The sequence below is a fragment of the Rhinolophus ferrumequinum genome (assembly GCF_004115265.2).
Source record: "Rhinolophus ferrumequinum isolate MPI-CBG mRhiFer1 chromosome 5 unlocalized genomic scaffold, mRhiFer1_v1.p scaffold_110_arrow_ctg1, whole genome shotgun sequence".
NCBI lineage: Eukaryota > Metazoa > Chordata > Mammalia > Chiroptera > Rhinolophidae > Rhinolophus > Rhinolophus ferrumequinum.
Genome location: NW_022680355.1, coordinates 10,448,366 through 10,468,192, shown reverse-complemented (window position 1 = coordinate 10,468,192; position 19,827 = coordinate 10,448,366). Strand labels below are relative to the sequence as shown.

General features: G+C 36.9%; 1 protein-coding gene across 2 annotated transcripts in view; it reads right to left on the bottom strand.

Annotated features, from left to right (window-relative positions):
* The window catches only part of MYO3A (myosin IIIA), a 219,961-nt gene that overhangs the window by 150,992 nt on the left and 49,142 nt on the right, over positions 1-19,827 (bottom strand). For both annotated transcript variants that reach the window (XR_004422433.1, XM_033100700.1), the window contains exons 8-10: positions 17,347-17,492; positions 14,636-14,701; positions 12,193-12,348 (exon numbers count right to left, since the gene is read on the bottom strand). Coding sequence is in view for 1 of the 2 variants with exons in the window: in XM_033100700.1 (XP_032956591.1) it covers positions 12,193-12,348; positions 14,636-14,701; positions 17,347-17,492 (368 nt within the window). In the remaining variant the exon portion in view is untranslated. The remainder of the gene's footprint in view (positions 1-12,192; positions 12,349-14,635; positions 14,702-17,346; positions 17,493-19,827) is intronic.

The window sequence follows — 19,827 nt, the reverse complement described above, 5'->3', positions numbered from 1 at the left end:
GCATCCTGCAGAAAAAGGTAGTCATGAACAAAGAGGAATCTCGTTGCCTTGGATCTTTCAAAACAGGAACACACATGGCCAAAGAGATGGTGAAACAATGTTTGTAACATTTTGAGGAAAAGAAATGTTAACCTATGTACATTTTACCTAACTAAACTGAGTTTCAAGCTCAAGCAGGAAAGAATTCAGGGTTTGAGGCTTTCTGGAAATAACCATAAAATGACACAATTTAGCTATCCAAAAGAATAAGAACTCAGAAAAACAGAAGGTATAATTAAAAAAAAGGACTTGTGGTGAGCACTGAGTTAATTTAAATACAGAAAAAAAGATTATACAACCCTAAAAAATATGGTTATTGACAGACTACAAATGTTAAACTTTGACAATGTAAAAGAATAATATAACAATACAAGGAAGTGAAGACAGAGGAGATGGGAAGAAGTATAACTGCTAACTTCATACATCAGAGCAAGGAGATAGTAGATATTGTCTAGAATTGGATCAAAATGAATCTAACCTTTTAAACTTTAGCAAAAACCAGAAACTCTTGAGGGGAAGAAAGATACACATTTATCTTAAGTCCAACAATTTCTTCATTTTCTCTTCAGTTTGTTTCTCTTCTGTTAAATTTGACTAAAATGTTCATTTAAAATAGCATTTACTGTAGTCTCCCCGCATCAGTGATTTTGCTTTCTGCAGTTTCAGTTACTAGCACTTAACCAAGGTCTGAAAATACTAAACGGGAAATTCCAGAAATAAACAATTCAAAAGTTTTCAATTATATGTCATTCTGAGTATCGTGATGAAACTTCATGCTGTCCTGCCCGGGACGTGAATTATCCCTTTTTCCAGAGTGTCCACCTGTATGTAAGTGCTCCCCTCCCGTTAGTCATTTAGTACTAGCTACCTCAGTTATCAGATCAACTGTCATGTCTCAGAGTGCTGTGTTCAAGTCAGCCTTATTTTACTTAATAACGTAACATTCACATAACTTTTATTACAGTATATTGTTATAATTGTCCTATTTTATTATTGTTGTTAGTCTCTTACTGTGCCTAATTTATAAACTTTATCATAGGTATGTACATATAAGAAAAAACATAGCATATATAGGGCTACTATCTAAGGTTTCAGGCATCTAATACGGGGTCTTGGAATGTAGCTCCTGCAGATACTATATATAATTTTGCAAACTGTAACCACTGATGAAAATTGAGTTGAGGGCACATGGGGTTTCTTTGTATTATTTCTTACAAATACATGTAAAATTTTAATTGTATCAACACAATTTTCAATTAAAATAGTATGTATAAAATAAATCCTTGAGGCAGCCAGATGGCTCAGTTGGTTAGAGCCTGAACTCTCAACAACAAGGTTGCCGGTTCAGTTCCCACATGAGATGGTGGGCTGTGCTCTCTGCAACTAATATTGAAAATGGTGATGAGCTGAGCTCACCTGGAGCTGAGCTGCGCCCTCCACAGACTAGATTGAAGGGCAACGACTTGGAGCTGATGGGCCCTGGAGAAATACACTGTTACCTGATAAAATTTTTTTAAAATAACAAATAAATAAATCCTTATTTGTAAAATCTTTCTATTTCCCTTGCTATACACACACACACACACAGAGTGGGGAGTATCTGGAATTGTGTTCATCAAATATTTATGCTGTTTTTTTAAATTTTCCCTTGGTGCAGTGGTTTTGAATGATTTTTCTAAAGCTTCTTTCAATGTTTATGTATTGATTGGATTTATAAATAATAAGTAAGGGTCAATTTTACAAATAAACTAATATTTATTATTCTTTCAAAAGAATTAAGAAACAGAGATGATCAAAGCATGTTTTAAAGCTCAATCCGCTACTACCTGAGAAGACTGATGGACGGAAGCAGGCAAAGATAAAGTTGAAGTGGAGCATATGAGTAATTGTATTAGCTCATCTGGTAAAACTGGAGTGATAATGATAGTTTGAGCCCCATAAGAGGGGCTCCAAACAGAAAGTAATACAATATTCTATTGCAAGAGCCAGCATTGTTCTCTAAGTTGGAGAACCATGTGTGTTGGTTATCAGGGTCATGACCAAATCCATTCACTTTATAACTTCCACTAGCAAAACACCTCTAAAACATATGATTTACCTCCAGGGTATCAGTTGGCTTATCTTACTATTGAATAACTAAATTTCAAGAAACAGCACAGAGATGAAATGGAGAGACCCGGCAGACTAGTTCTACAGTAGCTCCCTGTGCCTCAGTGGTGTTATCCTAAAAGAAGGACCATGTCCCATATCACGCAACTTCATAGAGGTGGTTTTAAGAACTAATAAAATGTTAATGTAAATTTTATCGTTTTTTTTCCCCCTAAGTTCTTTTCGCTTTTATCACTATCCCAGCAGGAGAACTACAAAAAAGAGGAACTACCAAAAGTTTTCTCCAGAAAAAAAATTTTTTAAACCCTTCTATCAAGAAAAATATTTCATGTTAACTGCTTCTCCAATTATTTTCAGTTAAGTAATAAATATCTAAATGCGCTATTAACTACGTCTATTGAACATATAAAGCCAGATGGGGGGCTTTCTGTGCCAGATCTCAACCCAAACTCTTCAATTCAAGATAATATATATTTACTGAGACTTACTACAAAGCACTGGACTTGGCACAGGAGATGGAGAGATGATTAAGATCCATATAAATATAGATGCATATAACTATCCATACAATGGTGGTGCTAGCTCACTCACCCTGTGCTAGGTACTGGGCTTCATGCTTTTTAGGTTATTTCATTTATCCTCCCAACTTTATGGGGCGGGTAATATTAGTGTTCCCATTGCATAAACAAGGCTTAACTGGGGCTGAGAGAGATTCGGTCACTTGGCCAGAGTCACAAAACTAGTAGATGGCAGGGCTAGTACATGGAACGATGAAGACTTGATTCTAGGTCTGTCTGACTTTGAAGTATGAACAAAGTGCTGTATGACTACGGGGGAAAGAAAATACAAACATCCTTGGAGCTTTGGGGAAAGGTTTCTCAAAGGTGCTGACCTTCAGAAATAGAGTTCTGAAGTTCATTTTCAAGGACAGAATGAAGAGGGGGAGGTTTCATAAACAGAACACTGCATGAGCCCAAATGAAGGAGAATGAAAATGGATGGTAGTAAGTTCAGCAACCAGCAAGCGGCTCCAGTGTGGCCCCGTGGGGAGAGCTCCTGGTGGCTCCAGTGAGGGCCCGTGGGGAGAAATGGACAGGTCATCACAGGCCCTTTTACTGTCATCAGGGCCACATGCAGGCAGTCACCAAGGACTCACAGTTTTAGACCCAAATGAAATTAAGGACTGAGTAATAAATACTATAGAGCACGCAAAATAGCATACTAAACAATGCTTCAGAGTGTAGTGTAACTTCAAGTAATAATTAGCAGAGAAAATGGAACTAAGACTTTTTTTTAATTAAAGCAGGTTTTTTTTTCCTTTCTTTAAAAAAAATATTAGTTTCAGGTGTACAAAGCAACATAATAGTCAGACATTTACACCCCTCACAAAGTGATAACCCCCCTCTCCCAAGCTACTACCTCTCTGACATCTTATAGAACTGTTACAATACCATTGACTATTTTTCTCATGCTACACTCCACCTCCTGGTGTGTGCGTGTGTGTATGCATTTTTTTCCCTTATAGTTGGCATACAATATTATTCTACTTCGGCTTCAGGTGTACAGTGCATTGGTCGTGCAGCTACACAGCCTTTGAAGTGATCCCCCTGATAAGTCCAGTGCCCATCTGGAACACTACATAACCTTTGCAACATTAGTGCAGTTTTGTTGGCCCCTGCTAATAACTTGGTTACTAATAACAAATGCAAACTCTTAAATGCAAAGCAGAGATGAAGGATCTTTACAAAAGAAATGAAAAAAAATCATGATATTGATGATCATCAACTCATGTCAAGAAGTCAGTAAAACCTAGTTCCCAAATGATTATATCCCAAACAGTTCAAGGATGCTGTAAATTCAATTGCCGTTTAAACTAGCTGTTTCTACACTCCATCCTCTTAATTAAAAAAACAACAACAATAAACCCGTGGGGAAACATGAGCAAACATTTCTTGACCCTTGAATATACTACTCCAGTAGTGCAAATCCTGACTGCAAATTGGTTAAAATTTAAGTTTAAATGACCATTATGAGTAAATCATACAAAGCAGCCTTAACAAGTCTAACAAAAACGCTTCATATCACCAGTTTTGTGAATGCTAACTTCTACTAACTTCTACTACTAGTGAGGAACCCAAAGAAACTAGTAGTATTACTGGTCTGAAAATTATGGGTTTTGAATTATGGCCCTGAGCTGGCCATTAACTGGTTTTAAAAATGTCAATTTCTCTGATCTCTCAAATAAGAAACTAGAAGAAAAAAGTTCTTTTCCAACAGTAGCAGTCTATGATCCTATGATTAGTCTTCAAAGAAAAAAAGATAGCACGATACAGATTCAGACAGGAACTGAATTAGATATTAGGACAAATGTGTTCTGGTCTCCCCGGCGTCTGCATAATGTGCCATGACTCTGGACAAGTCTTTTTTCCCCCTGGTCTGTTTCCTCTAGTTATGTGAGTCAACATAGATGGAAGATTGTATGAACATGATAACTCTTTACTCTGGTATTTATTTTGTTTTAAAACACCGATGTAACCTTACTCCTAGGAATTATTTATAGCTTTTTAGTACATTTTAGCAACTGCGCTTCCTGTTTATTTGAATCCCTTTATTTATTGTTACTTGGGAGCACAGATACTCATTAATGGTCTTCCCCGGGGAGTGCTTATTCAATCACCTATTCCTTATTAAATTCCTCCAAGGTTTGAAAACTATTTAGCTCTTATTTGGGAGCTTTTCCGGAAGGGGAAGTAGTGAAGAAAGGCATAAAGTAATATTTCACGTAGGGAAAGATAAGTTATCATTTCTTAATGCCCTGGTCCTTTACTGACCCTTCTTATAGTCCCCCAGCTTCTTTGGTCTCTCTCCGAGTTCTCTATCTCGGACAGATACTGCCATCAACTCGTGCCTTGATGAGACCTTCCCTCCTAGATTTCATGTGGACAATTTCCTTTATCCCCTTGTTTTGGCCAAGATAAGATTGGAATTTACCAAAATAAAATTTACTTAGAATACAAACATGCACATATGTGCATGCGTGCACACACACACACACACACACACACAAACACACACCAAATAAAACCATCCCACAAAACACAGAACTAAAGATATATCAGTAGATTCCTCATCTCAAAACATCTAAACACTAGCCACTAACTGCCTTGATAATTAAACATGATGGGGACCAACTTCTCACACCAATTTGAAACTATTGTATTGAAAAATACAATAGTTTCAAGTTAGGAAGTAATATTGGGAACTGCATCCTAAATTATTGCTATAGTGTGTCTTGGTGTATCCATAGTTTACCTTCCAGAACCCACGAAAGGGTGGTGCATAGGATACAGGCGTCTCAGGTGCACTCAGGGATGTCAGAACACAGGTCAAACCTCTCAGCCTGACTTCCACTGCTCTGTGGGGTCTGGTCTCTGCATATCACTTCAATCCTATTTCTAAGATTTCCCCTTAAAATTCTAATTAAATCCTGGCTTTTCTGTGAGCATATCTCCTTCTTTTCATGATTTTGCTCTGGCTGTTCTTTCCAGCAATGACATTCATTTAGTGGGTACTCTGTTTCCACATGGTGAAGGCCTGTTTATCCCTTGCTGTGCCAATTTAATGGCCGCCTCTTGGATAAGTCTGCCTGTTCTGTACCTGCTGGTGGAAATACTCTCTGCATCTTCTGAACTCTCACAGGACATTGTCTGTATTCCTTTCGTGGGGCTGAGACTTCTAACTGTGTGTAGTAGTTATTTACATGCTTGTCTTACCCCTTTTACTAAAACATCAGCCCCTAGAGCACAGATTCTATAGCTGCTTCAGCTGTCAGACCCCTGTGCAGCACCTCCCCCAGAGCTTTACAGAATGGTCTCAATAAGTATTGAGAAAACATGGATGCTATCTCAACCCACGATTTCTATGATAGCAAGGATTCCATCACAACTGGTACTGGGTTGAGCCAGGGTGTAAGAAATTTAGTCTTGCTACGGACTACAAACAGAAAGAAAAAGAGGAGAATACATCAAGATACTACGCAGCCTAGATTTCTGGCTGGCATAATGGGAATAAGAAAGGGAACAAAGAACTAATTTTGGGTGGGACAGCATAAGTTCAGTTTTGGACATGTTGAGTTTGAAGTGTCTTTGAAATATTCGTGTGGAGACGACAATCAGTAGGACAATTATTGTAAGAGCAGCCAGGATAGGATTTTAAAAGTGCCATGTATTAAGAGAAAGAAGTAAATGTTCCAAAGGGTGAATAATTCTCACCATGACATGGTCACAATCATTAGAGAAAAATTATCTTGCTCAGAAAATAGAAAGTAAAATGGAGTCATGCATTGTATCACATTGAAAGAACTTTATTATTACTTCCTATTGATTTTTCTGCCTTGTTTTTCTTTTTTGTAAAATCAAAATCCCATTCAAGTAAATTTCCATTACATAAAGTCCTATGCCTAAATAAAAGACTAACAGCTTGAACCAGGCACTTTGAGCACTGAAGGGCTGGACAATTTTTTATTTGTTAACCCTTTGAGATACGTCTCAAAGTTGCCTTATATCCTTATTTGGAAACCATACCGTGTTTGCCTGAAATTAAAACCTAGCTGGACAATCAGCTTTAATGTGTCTTTTGGAGCAAAAATTAATATAAGCCCTTGTCTTATATTACATAAAACCCGATCTTATAGTAAAATAAGACTGGGTCTTATATTAATTTTTGCTCCAAAAGACGCATTAAAGCTGATTGTCCGGCTAGGTTTTATTTTCGGGTAAACACGATATATGCTGATTACAACAGTGTCACAAACACAGCCAGTATTTTTGGCCTAAGAAATAACTATGTTTGAGTGACTAAACTTTTACATAGATATAATTTTGATTCTGTAAAATTATATGCAGAACATAATTTATACAAATCAAAGTTAATCACCGCCAGCTTATTGAGCATAGCAAATAGAATACTAAAGTTATTTTGATTTATACGTAAAACAAAAGAAATTTAAAAAGATAACATTAATATTATAACTACCACAGAGAGAAATTTTGATTTGAAATTCGTTATTCAAATAGATACTGGGCTAGGTTGTTCTTTTATTTATAAGGAATGCAAATCATAGCTTAAATAATGTTCTTAGGTAAATGTTCAAGATATATAAAAGAAAGACCTATAGGAATCTGTTTGCATATTCCACACAATGGTTATTCACTGTTTCCGCAGCTCAAAATACCCTTCCTCTTTTGGGGAAGTACCAGATGGATAAGAGAAAGGACTCTTGCTTCTCACAAAGAAACTGGAAGTGAGGCAGGACCAAGTGAGGGAGGAATCAGGTGGTCCTGTATGGAACTTGGAATGTCAAGGGAGTGACACAAAGCTCAAGGTCAGTTTACCGATATTTTGAGGTGGCTGCAGCATTCCAGAACCAGTGTTGTTGCAGGAAATGTTGGGCGGAGGGTGAGTTATTACTGGCAGCCTTTTAACAGAAAGTTCTTTTTTGTTTGTAAAGTTTATATAGGCATACGCATACCTCGCTTTATTGCACTTAGCAGATATTGTGTTTGTTACAAATTGAAGGTTTGTGACAACCCTGTGTTGAGCATGTCTGTTGGCTTCAGTTTTCCAACAGCATTTGCTCACTTCGCGTCTCTGGCTGTTCTTGAGGAGGGATATTTGAAGCACCCTGCATCCTTTGCTTCATGCCTAAGACTGACTCTGCCTTCCTCTCAATTCTCTCAGCCACCCAGTATTTTTCACTAAATTGCTTTTCTTCTCAAATTGGCTAGCATTGTGGTTAGTCAAGAATGCTGAACAGGGCACTTCGATTACAAATGACTTTTATCTAGTTCCACTACATTTGAATACTTTTAAGTACTGAACAGAGAAATTCAACTTTTCTTTTAAAATATTTTGTAATTCAAATTTCTCACTGATTCAGTCTGCATTCTAACACTGTCACTTTTAACTCCTGTGAAAAATGCGTTCCCATCGTTGAAGAGGGTGTCACAGAAGCAGATGATGAATGTGTATGCATCTTGATTCCTCAGAATAATTGACTAAGTTACACAAGTGACTTTTTGTACTCAGGCCTTGACTTAAAACAGAAAGTTCCTGGGGCAGCCGGATGGCTCAGTTGGTCAGAGCGCGAGCTCTCAACCACAAGGTTGCCCGTTCAATTCCCGCAGGGGATGGTGGGCTGTGCCCCCTGCAACTAAAATTGAAAACAGCCACTGGACTTGGAGCTGAGCTGCGCCCTCCACAACTAGATTGAAGGACAACGACTGATGGGCCCTGGAAAAACACACTGTTCCCTAATATTCCCCAATAAAAATTAAAAAAAAAAAAGTTCTTGTATCCATTCCACAGTGCCTTCTGACACCACCCGTCCCCATGATCAGGACATTTAAAGTACTCAGTTTGTATTGAATTTGTAGAATAGTTTTCTTTAAAACTGAATTGTGATTTTTAAAATTATCCTGTATATGTACTTGTACATATGTCAATCTAATTCCTAAAGTTAGTGTCAGGCACGGTAAAATATCAGCTTTGAGTGAGCTATGTTGATTTAACAGTCATATTTTACATCAATTTTATCAATGTTAGGAACTATGAGAAATCAGATAATTTTGCATGATCCTGAAGAGGACTACTTTTGCCCAACATGTTTCCAGTGGTACGCCAGGGCCTCTGTTCTTTGCCCTTAGTATATCTCACACTTTGGAACTCGTATAAAAATGCTAAGAACAGTAAAATCTTCCCTCTTCCTATGAGTTGGGACTATGGTCTGTGGTCAGAAGGGTGCTGTGGGTTAATGATTCAAGCTCCAGTCCCAGCCCCTCCAAACATACACTTGTAAAAGATAAAATATTTAAAAACATATTTTTAAGTAGAATTAAAAATACAAAGACCTTCTCTAAAACAAGGTGAGCATTACAGTGGACCTAACAGATCAGATACACACTGGGTAAGAGAGCAGACACTATAGGCTGATTCGAAGTCCAGGGCTAGACATAGGCAGAAGAGGACTGGGAGGTAAAAGAACTATAACGCCCCACTCACAATGAAGGCCCTGACCCTGGCTCAGTAGAGAGAATGGAGCTGAATGTGAGTTTGAGTACGTGTGAGGGTACTGCTTGCCTGGCAGAGAAGATTGAAGAAATGCTGCACCCTCTCCCTTTAATGGAGCCAGGTGCCTGAGATTGCAGGACAGAGCAGAGACATGTGGTCTACTTCATATTGTCTCAGTGACTAGGTCTGTGATATCCTCACAGTCATGATAGGCAGAAAGGCTTTGGACTAGGGAGATCCTGACGCCACATACGGCAAAGGCAAAACCTTCATAACAGGAGAAAAGAATGTAGAAAGAAAGAAGAAGCAAAACGAAACACACCCTATTCAACACAAGAGAAGAAACTAAAATTCTAAACCATAGAAGGAAACCAAATATTAAGGAAACAAATAAACTCACTAACCAGGACAATTCACCCCTACTGAAATTCAAATAGAAAATGACTGTGAAACAGTCTAAGAAAAAGGCAAGAATTACATACACAAAAAAGAGGAAAAAATAGCCATATGTGAATAATCAGATATAAAGATCCAGGTATGAATAAAGAATAAATGGTTAAAAAGCAAAACAATGAGAGAGTCTAGAAATGAAAAATACAGATGTTGATAGAAATATCAGCATGAAAAATCAGAGTGCAGAGCAACTTTAGACTAACCCTAGTCTAAGAGAGAATTAGTGAATTGGAAAACAATTCTGAAGAAATCATTCAGAATGCAGCAGAGATTGATAAATGGATGACAATATGAAAGAGAAATTGTAAGACGTATAAGGTAAAGTAGGGCATTCCAATATTTATCTCTTAGAAGTAAAAAATAAAAAGAATGAGAGAAGATCAATATTTAAAGAAATAATGACTGAAAATTTTCCATAGCTGTGTAAGACAGGAGTTCTCATATTCCAAGCATATTCTGAATTCTTAAGTGGATAAACAAGAATAAATTTTGTGACTCAGAACCAGAAGTATTGAGCCTAACACAGTGCCCAATATATAGCAGTTTTCTACTAGAGGGTAAGAGGGCAGAAGGTAGAAGAGGGTGAAGGGGGTCAAATACATGGTGATAGAAGGAGAACTGACTCTGGGTGGTGAACACACAATGTGATATATACATGATGTATTACAGAATTGTACACTTGAAACCTATGTAATTATACTAACCATTGTCATCCCAATAAATTTTAATTAAAAAACCCAACATATAGCAGTTTTCAATATATATATATATTTATCACTAGAATTCAGAGCATTGGGCTTACAATCTAAATTTTGTGTTCAACCATTCTTGTGATGCTTAAATGTTGGGAGACAATTCTCCATGGGTCTCTTACATTTCTGCATGTCTTATACTACCTTTTGTTCCAGATTATATTTTCGAGGATGTCTGTATAGCAAATAGTCTTAGAAGTTAAAGATAAGGCCTCCCTTCAGGACAGATAGAAGTTTTGTTTCTCTTCCAGGATAGTAAACATGATGTCTGCTCCAGGGAAATATTTAGACAGGTTTGCTAGCAGTCATCTTAAAAGATTAGAGTTCCCAAACTGTGAAGCAAACCCACTGTGTATATAGCACCTACACAGGCCATTACACATCACCCCTCGGACTTGTGGGGTAAGGACAGCCAACATAAACATAAAGCTCGTGCTGCTGACTTAACTATGAGTAATAAAGTCCTTTGTCTCTGATCCAGGAGTCTCGCAGCTCCTGCCAGTCTTCATGAAACTGGCAGGTCAACCTATTAGCTTGTGGGGTAAAATCTCAGATCCTTCATAGTTCTTCACATTGAACACCCTGTGCAATATTGGTACACCTCAATTTCTGTTTGTTTGTTTGCTTGTCTGTTTGCTTTGGAAAGGATGGGACAGTGCCAGACTATGGAACTGTATTCACACAAAGATACAAAGATGGGTATGTTTGAGCCCCTGACCACCTCCTCACTATACACTCCCTGCTTGCTTCCTTCTTTTTGGAACTCTTTAATTTTTTCTCATTATAGTTCTGTCTCTCTAGCAAGGCTGTGAACTCACATAGGCAAGGACTATCATCTCCCAGGATAGTCCACAATCTTTAGGTTGCTTACACTCACGAGAATAAAGCCTGGGCTTTCAGATCAGGATTTGAATCCCTGCTAACTCATTCATTACCTGTGCAGGCTTCTACAAGTTAATTAGCCTCTGCACACCTCAGCTTTTCTCAGCTGTGAAAATGGGGTATCATAAAACATTTCCCTCACAGTTGTTGTAAAGTCACACAAGATAATACAAATAAAGTCCTAATAGAATGTCTGGCACATAGTGAGCATTAAAGAAACAGGAACTTATTATGCAAAACCCCAACAGGTACTCAAATATAGTTGCCTTTTAAGTCATGTCCTTTTTTCCTACTCACTTCTCCCAAATTCCTAAATAGTGACATGCTCCTGAGATGAAACTAATAGGATTCTCAAGAATGAATTGAAATGACCACTCTTTGACTTGACAGGACCATTTATAGGAATTTACCTTAATATATAGTAAGAGATTCGTGTACAGCTCTGTTCATTACAGTGGTAGTTATTAGATAAAAATAGTAACAACCTAAATGTCTAATAATAGGGGATTATTTAAATCAATCATTGAATAGTCATGCAAGAGAACTTTGTGTGAAAATTTAAAAATTTGTGATAAAAGGAATAATGACATGAATATTCACTATTCAGTGAAAGAAGGCAGGCTCCAGAACACATATAAATATTACTCCAATTCTGTTTTAAAATGTATTTCCATTCATAAGAAACTGGACAGCTGGTGATCATTTCACCAATATCGGGATGCAACTCAACATGTAACATTCACTTTTCATGCAAGTGCCTCCTTATCTCCAAACCCCAACTAGGAAATTTAAATGAGTTCCTTTCTCATCTTAACAGCTATTGCATTATAAAATTGTTCAGAGTTTTAGATGATCTTTGGACTTTTGGAGTCAAGATATTATTTGATTACCTGGCCTTCTCTGTGCCTCCGATGCACTGATGAATATTAATAAACTCGGTGAGTTGTTTTTGTAACATCACATCTTTGCCCTCAATTTGAGTGATGAATTTATGCTGTAGAAGATCCGACACTGTTGGACGCTTTTCATAATCTTTAGTCAAGCACCTGCACTGGCAGAAAAGAACATGCAATTATTAGATAAGTGAGATAAGTTATGATTCATATTTCTAAAAACTACACTAACATGAGAGAACAATGTTCCTCGTACTCTCTCAGCCCAGGAAACATGTCTCAAAAAATGTTAAACTGCAATATGATAAAATGAATGTGTGTGGAAGTGCACACATCTGTGAACGATTATGCTGTAGTGATACCAACTTCCATCTAAATACCACTTCTCCAGTCTCTCAGCAAGCATTATTGCATAGTGATAATTAAACTCGGTCTTTACTCTTGCCGCCTCCTTTACAAGTCAGTAGCTAAAGATAAACAACAATGAAGTCATTACAGTTTTAACGCTTATCTAAAATTAAAACAAACTTGGTAGTTTCCCTTCACTAACGCTTTTAAAGTCTTCTCAATTCATCTATTTCTTTTTAAAGTCTTCTCAATTCATCTATTTCTTTCTACGTGATAAAATTGCTAACCCATGTGAGAAGGCTAATGCACTGAGGATGTTTAAATTCCACATCAGTAGATGTTTTCCGAGGTCATACGGCAGCAGATGTACTAGCGCAGGTCACACTTCTACAGAGGTTCAAGCAGAGCAGAGTCCCAAGAAAGGAGGTGGGAGCCAGAACACCTGGAACAGCATCACAGGAGAAGCATTTGGACCAAGTTAGGATGTTCAATCAACTGTGACAGCTGTCTTCAAATATTTGGAAGAGGAATTAGACAGTTTTCCGTGGTCACAAGGGACAAAAAAAAACAACTAGGATCAATTGGTGGAATTAAGACAGACACAGATTTAGGGTCAGTATAAGGAAGAAATTTTCAACAGTGAAACTTACCAAACATGGGATAGGCTAAACTGACAAGTATTATTATTTTTATTAGGCGTGTTTACCGATTGGATGGCTGCTCAGTGCACACTCTGGATATGAGTTTGGGCAAGATGAACTACCAATATCCTTCCAACACTGAGATTCTGGGGATCTATGATTATGAGAAAACTGGTCAGAGTTGGGCTGTCATCGGGGGATATAGAGAAAGAAAGAAAGAAGAAGAAACCTATGCCTTGACTTGAGCAGTGCCATTTCTAACCTGTACCATTAATCCTCCTGGGATGGTAACCTGGCAATTTATTTTATTGGTCTTTCCCAAAAAGCTATTTCCCAGGGATGCTACAATATGCTAAGGAATAAGGACGATGATGCCTGAAAAGAAAAACAAGAGCTCTTAGTTTTCATTTAGTTTAACAGAATGTGTCGAGTTCTGACATCTGCCAACAGTTTAGTCACACCTGAAATTATTCTATTCTAGTAAAACTTTATCAGACATCTGATGTGTCCCGAGCACTCTGCTAAGACACTGGAGTTATAGTGACAAGTAAGGCACAGCTGCTTGCTCTCTAGTTAGGGAGAAAGACCTCTAAGAACATAACTAAGTGAAAGTGGCCAGAGGAAGACAAACAAAACACAACGGCAACACACAGGATAGCACACTACTGACATAGAATTGAAACACTTCCTCAGTGGATTAGCCTTCTCACATGGGTTAGCAGCTTTATTACGTAGGAAGAAATAGATGAATTGAGAAGGCTTTAAAAGCATTAGTGAAGGGAGACTGCAAAGTTTGTTTTAATTTTAGATAAGCGTTAAAACTATAATGACTTCATTGTTGTTTATCTTGATAGTACTAACTGACTGGAGGAAATCAGTAAATGTTTCTCAGAGGTGAAGTTAGTTGTGTGAAATATGTCAAAGTCAGCAAGTTTCACTGAGGATATGCATAGAAGGTTCTGCAGACACTGGGCACAATTATGAATTGTGGAGAGCCCTTTAAAGTTACCAATGATTCTCCTAAGGGATTTGTGAAATTCGATTGCAACTTATTAAATATTCTCTAGTGTATAGTACATACTCAATAATGGCTGGTTAAGTGAAAACTAAGAACAAAAAGATTATTAATCTTTCTAGGGTTTTTACAACCCTTAAATCTAAGTCTCTTGTCTTTATAAGAATAAGCAGATGTTCTTGGTAAGAAAACCATGATATCAGTTATGTATGAGTATGATTGGTTTCTCTACTTTCTTTGCCTTTTCTAGAATTTCTGAGTGGAGTTTGACACATTCCACTTAACGACCCTTACCGACCCTTCTCTCCCATTTATAACCTGGGGTCATCCTTTGCCTTAAGGAGGTTCAGAGGTATGAAGGAATAGTAAATCGCACATTTCAAAGTTGGCAGGATGGTTATCTCTGATTTTTTAAAAAGACTCTGTTGTTACTCACTTGCTAATGAAGTCATTGAATTCTGCTGACCATATCTCAGGCTGCCTTAGTTTTGGGGGTGGATTCCTGAAAAAATAAGAATCAAAGTTGGATTGTGTATGTTGGTCAGTCAGTGCAATATTAGGGGCAGAAACAGACAGACTAATCCATTACTGCTTTCACAGGTCCTGCCAGGTATAATCAAGCATTACCATTATTTTCCAATTCAAAGGCAGATAATGAGTTATTGATCATTCTTTATATAAAATGACAGGTTCCTTTTTCTCTGAAAGTACTTAATAGACGACCCAATTTTTCTACCTGATAATTTTTTTCTTTTAAAGAATCTTCTTGCTTTTACCTGAGAGCCACAGGGGAAAACATCAATACTTCGCAGAACAGAAACAATGAATACTAGGGAAAAGATTTTTGCTTTGAGTCCTGCTGAAGTCTCTGAGGAATATCCACGGTACACAGAGGGAACCTGGGAGTTGTTGAGAAGATGGAGGAAACCACAGCAGACAGGGGCATAGGAAAATGCCTTCATGAGATGTTCGGTTGTTATCGGATACATGGCTGGAAATAAGGTTACAAAATTAAGGAACTGGGAAATACGATTAGCTATAGAGCTCTGAATGCCACTTGAAAGATTCTGCTATTAATTCCTTTCATTTTAAGCTGAACCAATCTTTTCTTTTTTGGTATGTTCATGAATACAAAGGAATATCACTTGAAAATGAGGCCCAGCTAACTGTTATCAAACAACATTGACCAACCATGAGAGTTGAATTTGCTTAAGGACTGCTTTATGTTAATTCTAACAGCTCTTTGTTTTCATTAGTGGACTGGAAACACTTTGTCTTCAGTTCTGCATTACTCCTTAAATAGCTTATAATGAAATCAATGTAGTTTGTACAGGCTCATTAAAGCAAAGTGCAGCTACTCATTTACCCTAGATCATGCCTAAAGCTCATTTGACAATCCCTAGGACTATCTGAAGATTGCTGATTTGTACATTAAAAGAAGTAGTTCTTTTCTCCAACAATCTTGCTTTGTTTCTTGTCCTCCTGAAAGTTTCCTTTCTAAGAGATTTATAGGCTTGTTTTAAGGATAACAAAGTTTTGATGATTTTAGAGCCCTTAGAACTGAGTAGCTTTTCAGACCCCTTTTTTATTATCGTTTCTACAGTAAGTCGGAATACTTAGAATTTCATTTTCGAGATATACTGGTGGTCAAAGTCATGAGAAACGACTAAGACAATGCCATTTCCAGAAGTGCCGTGCTTATAGGTACAAATACATTAAAGGTGTCATCATTCCTCCATGTGACATCATCCCCAAGAGTTATAATGTTGGACTAGGGTCATTTAAAACATAATGAAAATGGTTCAGGAAGTATAGTGCTTCATGTTACATACTGAATGATGGTAGGAGTTAGAAAACACAGACTTTTTTTTCTGTTTTCCTCCAATTAATTAAATGTCTCAGACATGGTATAGAGCAGGTTTTCTGTTGTTTTTTGTAATCTTGTTTCCCTAATTACCAAATAAGCTGTATATTTGACAAACAGTAAGTCTTGAAAGATACATTAGCATTCTATGTAAAGCATGATATATAGCTAAGGTGTTATAATTCAGAACCTAGAAATTCAAAGGTAATTCAAAGGTAGGAAATTCAATTCAAAGACAGGAAATTCAAAGGTAAAATTACAAAGTCAAACGCTTTGATCTTATACTAATTTAATTACATGCCAACTATTCCAAGTGGATCCATTTGGAAGTGAATATAAAGTATTGACATTATTTCTTTAGGACTGGAAAACTGCCCCCAACCCCCCGACTTTGTACATATGATTCTATGTTCTATAGGTGTTGGGACCATAAAATTTAATGGAAAATGTGGTAACAAACTGTAACGTGCCACCCACCATTCTGCCCTAGACTCCTGTCACCACAGGCCATCTCTGTGTATTCTATTAGAATTAAGGTACTAGGCAAAATCCTTAAGAAAGTCTTCAGAAGATAACACATCTATTCTGTCTTTTCATGTCAGGTTTCTGAAATATGTAGGAACTAACCAAAACATATATAAAATAGAGTTTAACTAGCAATAGAAAAATCAGGGGAAACTTTGTTGATATATACACTGAAGGGTAGAGGTGTAAATAGATAGAGGAAAGCATTTTCATGGCTCCAAAGAAACTATTCTTCTAAGTTCACTGTTTTATGTTCATATATTCAGAACATTAACATACTCTAAATCACTATTATTTTATCAATACGTTCTATTTATAATTTTCTTAATAATAGCATTTTAAAGTTCTAAACAAAGAGAAGTCTTAGCAAGTAGTAAAAACTACTAGACTGATAGACTGAAGCAAAGCAAATCTCTGTTGCATTGACTGTGGACCAGGCTGCCTCACTAACTAATTTGAGAGTGGATAAAGTCTGGGAGGAACTGTTGTTGTTTGAGACCAAATTCTTGTGAAAGAAAAAAGACACACAGAGTATTTAAAAAAAAAAAAAAAAAAAAGGTCTTCTACTTAGACCAGGGAAATGAAACTACTAAACAAATACAATGACTTGGAAGAAACAGAATGATATTCCAGGCCACTCTGCTCCCAATTTGCTAAAATATTTCTGAATATTTCCATGAGCATGGTGAGCACTCAATGGCTGGAGGAAGAAAACAGGATTGCAGATACTACTGGGCCGAGTGTTAGAATCCTCTGACCTTGGTATTTTGAAGAGTGCTCGCATGGGATGCAGGTCGGCTAGTGGTGGGTCTCCATCCCCTAGCTCGATGGCTGTGATCCCCAGGGACCACGTGTCACATCTGGCATCATAAGTTGTGTCCAATTGCTGTTCACACGCAATCACCTAGTAGAAAATGAAAAAAGAAAAAAAAAAAAGAAATGAAATTTGTGATTTTAACAAACATGTGGCAAAACGTTCAGAACAAAGTGTATATGTTCAAACTGACGAAGTTAGATAGCTACCAGTAAAGGCAGTAACTTGAGAGAGTAAAAGCTCAAATTATTATTAGTAGTGTTTTTATTCTGAGAACAGAATATACCTTAGCAGGTTTGCAAATATTAAGGGAAGAAGCCTACGAAAAGGAGTATTTTTGAAAATGCCAAACAGAAAGGAGAAAGAAAAGGCGTCCCAAATGGAAAAGGATGGGGTCAAATGCACAACTAAAGATTGTGCAATGACAGTCACTCGATAAACACCTGTCTGATGAGTAATATATCATCTTGGCAAAGATGAAGAACATATCTTTAATGAATTAAAAGTGAAGGAGGTAAAGAAAAATAAGCTTGAGAGCAGTCTAGTTAAATGGCCTTGATCTTTTCTGGCAACTAGAAGGCAAGGGTACCCAAGGGAGCAATGAGACGAGTTTGGAGGATGGCAAAAAGGATCAATTAATAAAAGGAAACTATACTAAATACAAATAAACATTAATAAAGATTTATGAACCCTTATCTAGGCGCACTCTAAACTCTAAAACTACAACCAGGTTTTTAAAAATTTCACTAATCAAAGGATGTAATCAAGAGACAAGAAAAAAGTGGGATTTTGTTTTGCAATGTTATAAAATAGTATTACATAGAATTATTGAATAATTACTTAATTTATTTCTAAATAATGTAAATATAAATACAGTTCGTTTGCAAGTAATTGTAACATCAGTGATCACAAAAAGAAAATTCAACTTCACGTTTTAATACAAGTTTTTACACTTTAAAAAAGTTTACATTTTGTGAATTCCAATCCACAAGACAAATAAGAAATGATTTGGGGATGCTGGCAGGTTACAGTTTTATCATTTCACTGCAGTACTATGAAATGATATATAAAACGAAAGAAATGTAAGGCCCTATGTGGAATACTATTTCATCTTTCTGACTCCATTTAATATCAGGCTTAACACATTAAAATACCCATGTTGTCACACTGGAGTTTCTTTGGTAACATTACATACATGTCATCCAGAAAGGTGACTCCTTCATCAATATATCTTTATTCATACCTGACACTAATAGCATCGACAAAAACCAGTTTTAAGTACAAACATACGGATGTGATTAAAAAATAAAAGGCAATGAAAACATATCATGTAGGACAAGAGTTACTCCAGGGAGGAGGCCAGAAAATGGGATAGAGAAAGAACACAGAAGCAAATGTATGCTATTGGCAACATTCTGGTTCTGGGGCGCGTGGTGAGTTCACGGGCAAATAAACATAAAGGCCATAAAACAATCCAATTCTAAGCACCCGAAGGCCAATAATAAATACATACATACATACATACATACATACATACATACATAAATAAATAACGTGTGTGTGTGTGTGTGTACAGAGAGCACGAGAGAGAGAGAAAGAGAGAGAGAAGAGAAAGAATATATATAGCTTCCCAACTTAGAGTCCGTATGATAATGGTGACATCACCTTACACAGCACTTGTCAACTTCTCCTATCAAAGTATTTTTAATATCACAAGAGAGTGATATTGCTGGAATCAGAGAGCATAGCCTGAAATACCAGGACCAAGCATAAGAGTCCCAAGTTCTATATTAAAAATTCATCTGGCAACTAGTCATAGACATAGTATTCAATAATAGCCAAAAACTGTAAACAACCCAAATGTGCATCAAATGGCAAAACAAAATGTGGTACGTATATACCTACAATGGAGTATTATTCAGCCATCAAAAGGAGTGAAGTATTGATATATGCTACAACATGGATGAACACTAAGAGAAAGAAGCCAGACACAAAGGCCATGTATTGCATGATTGCATTTATATGAAACGTCCAGAACTGGCAAATCCGTAGACAGAAAACAGATTAATGGTTGCCTAGTGTAGAAGAGTTTGGGAGGAGATGGGAAATGACTCTTAATGAGTATGGAGTTTCTTTTCGGGGAATAAAAATGTTATGAAATTAGATTGTGATGATGGTTGCACACCCTGCAAATATACATTACAAATCATTAATTTGTAATGCTAAAGGAGTGAATTATATGGTATGTGAATTATATCTCAATAGAATTGTTAAAAATAAAAATACATTCATATGAATTTTTCATTCTGTTGTATAATGTACCTTTATCTGCCTTTGCATAAAAATGTTTTTGTCCCACCAGTTGTTTATTTCCTAGTAAAATTGTTGCATTAGGATAATTCATTGTTTTATGGCTTCACGCACG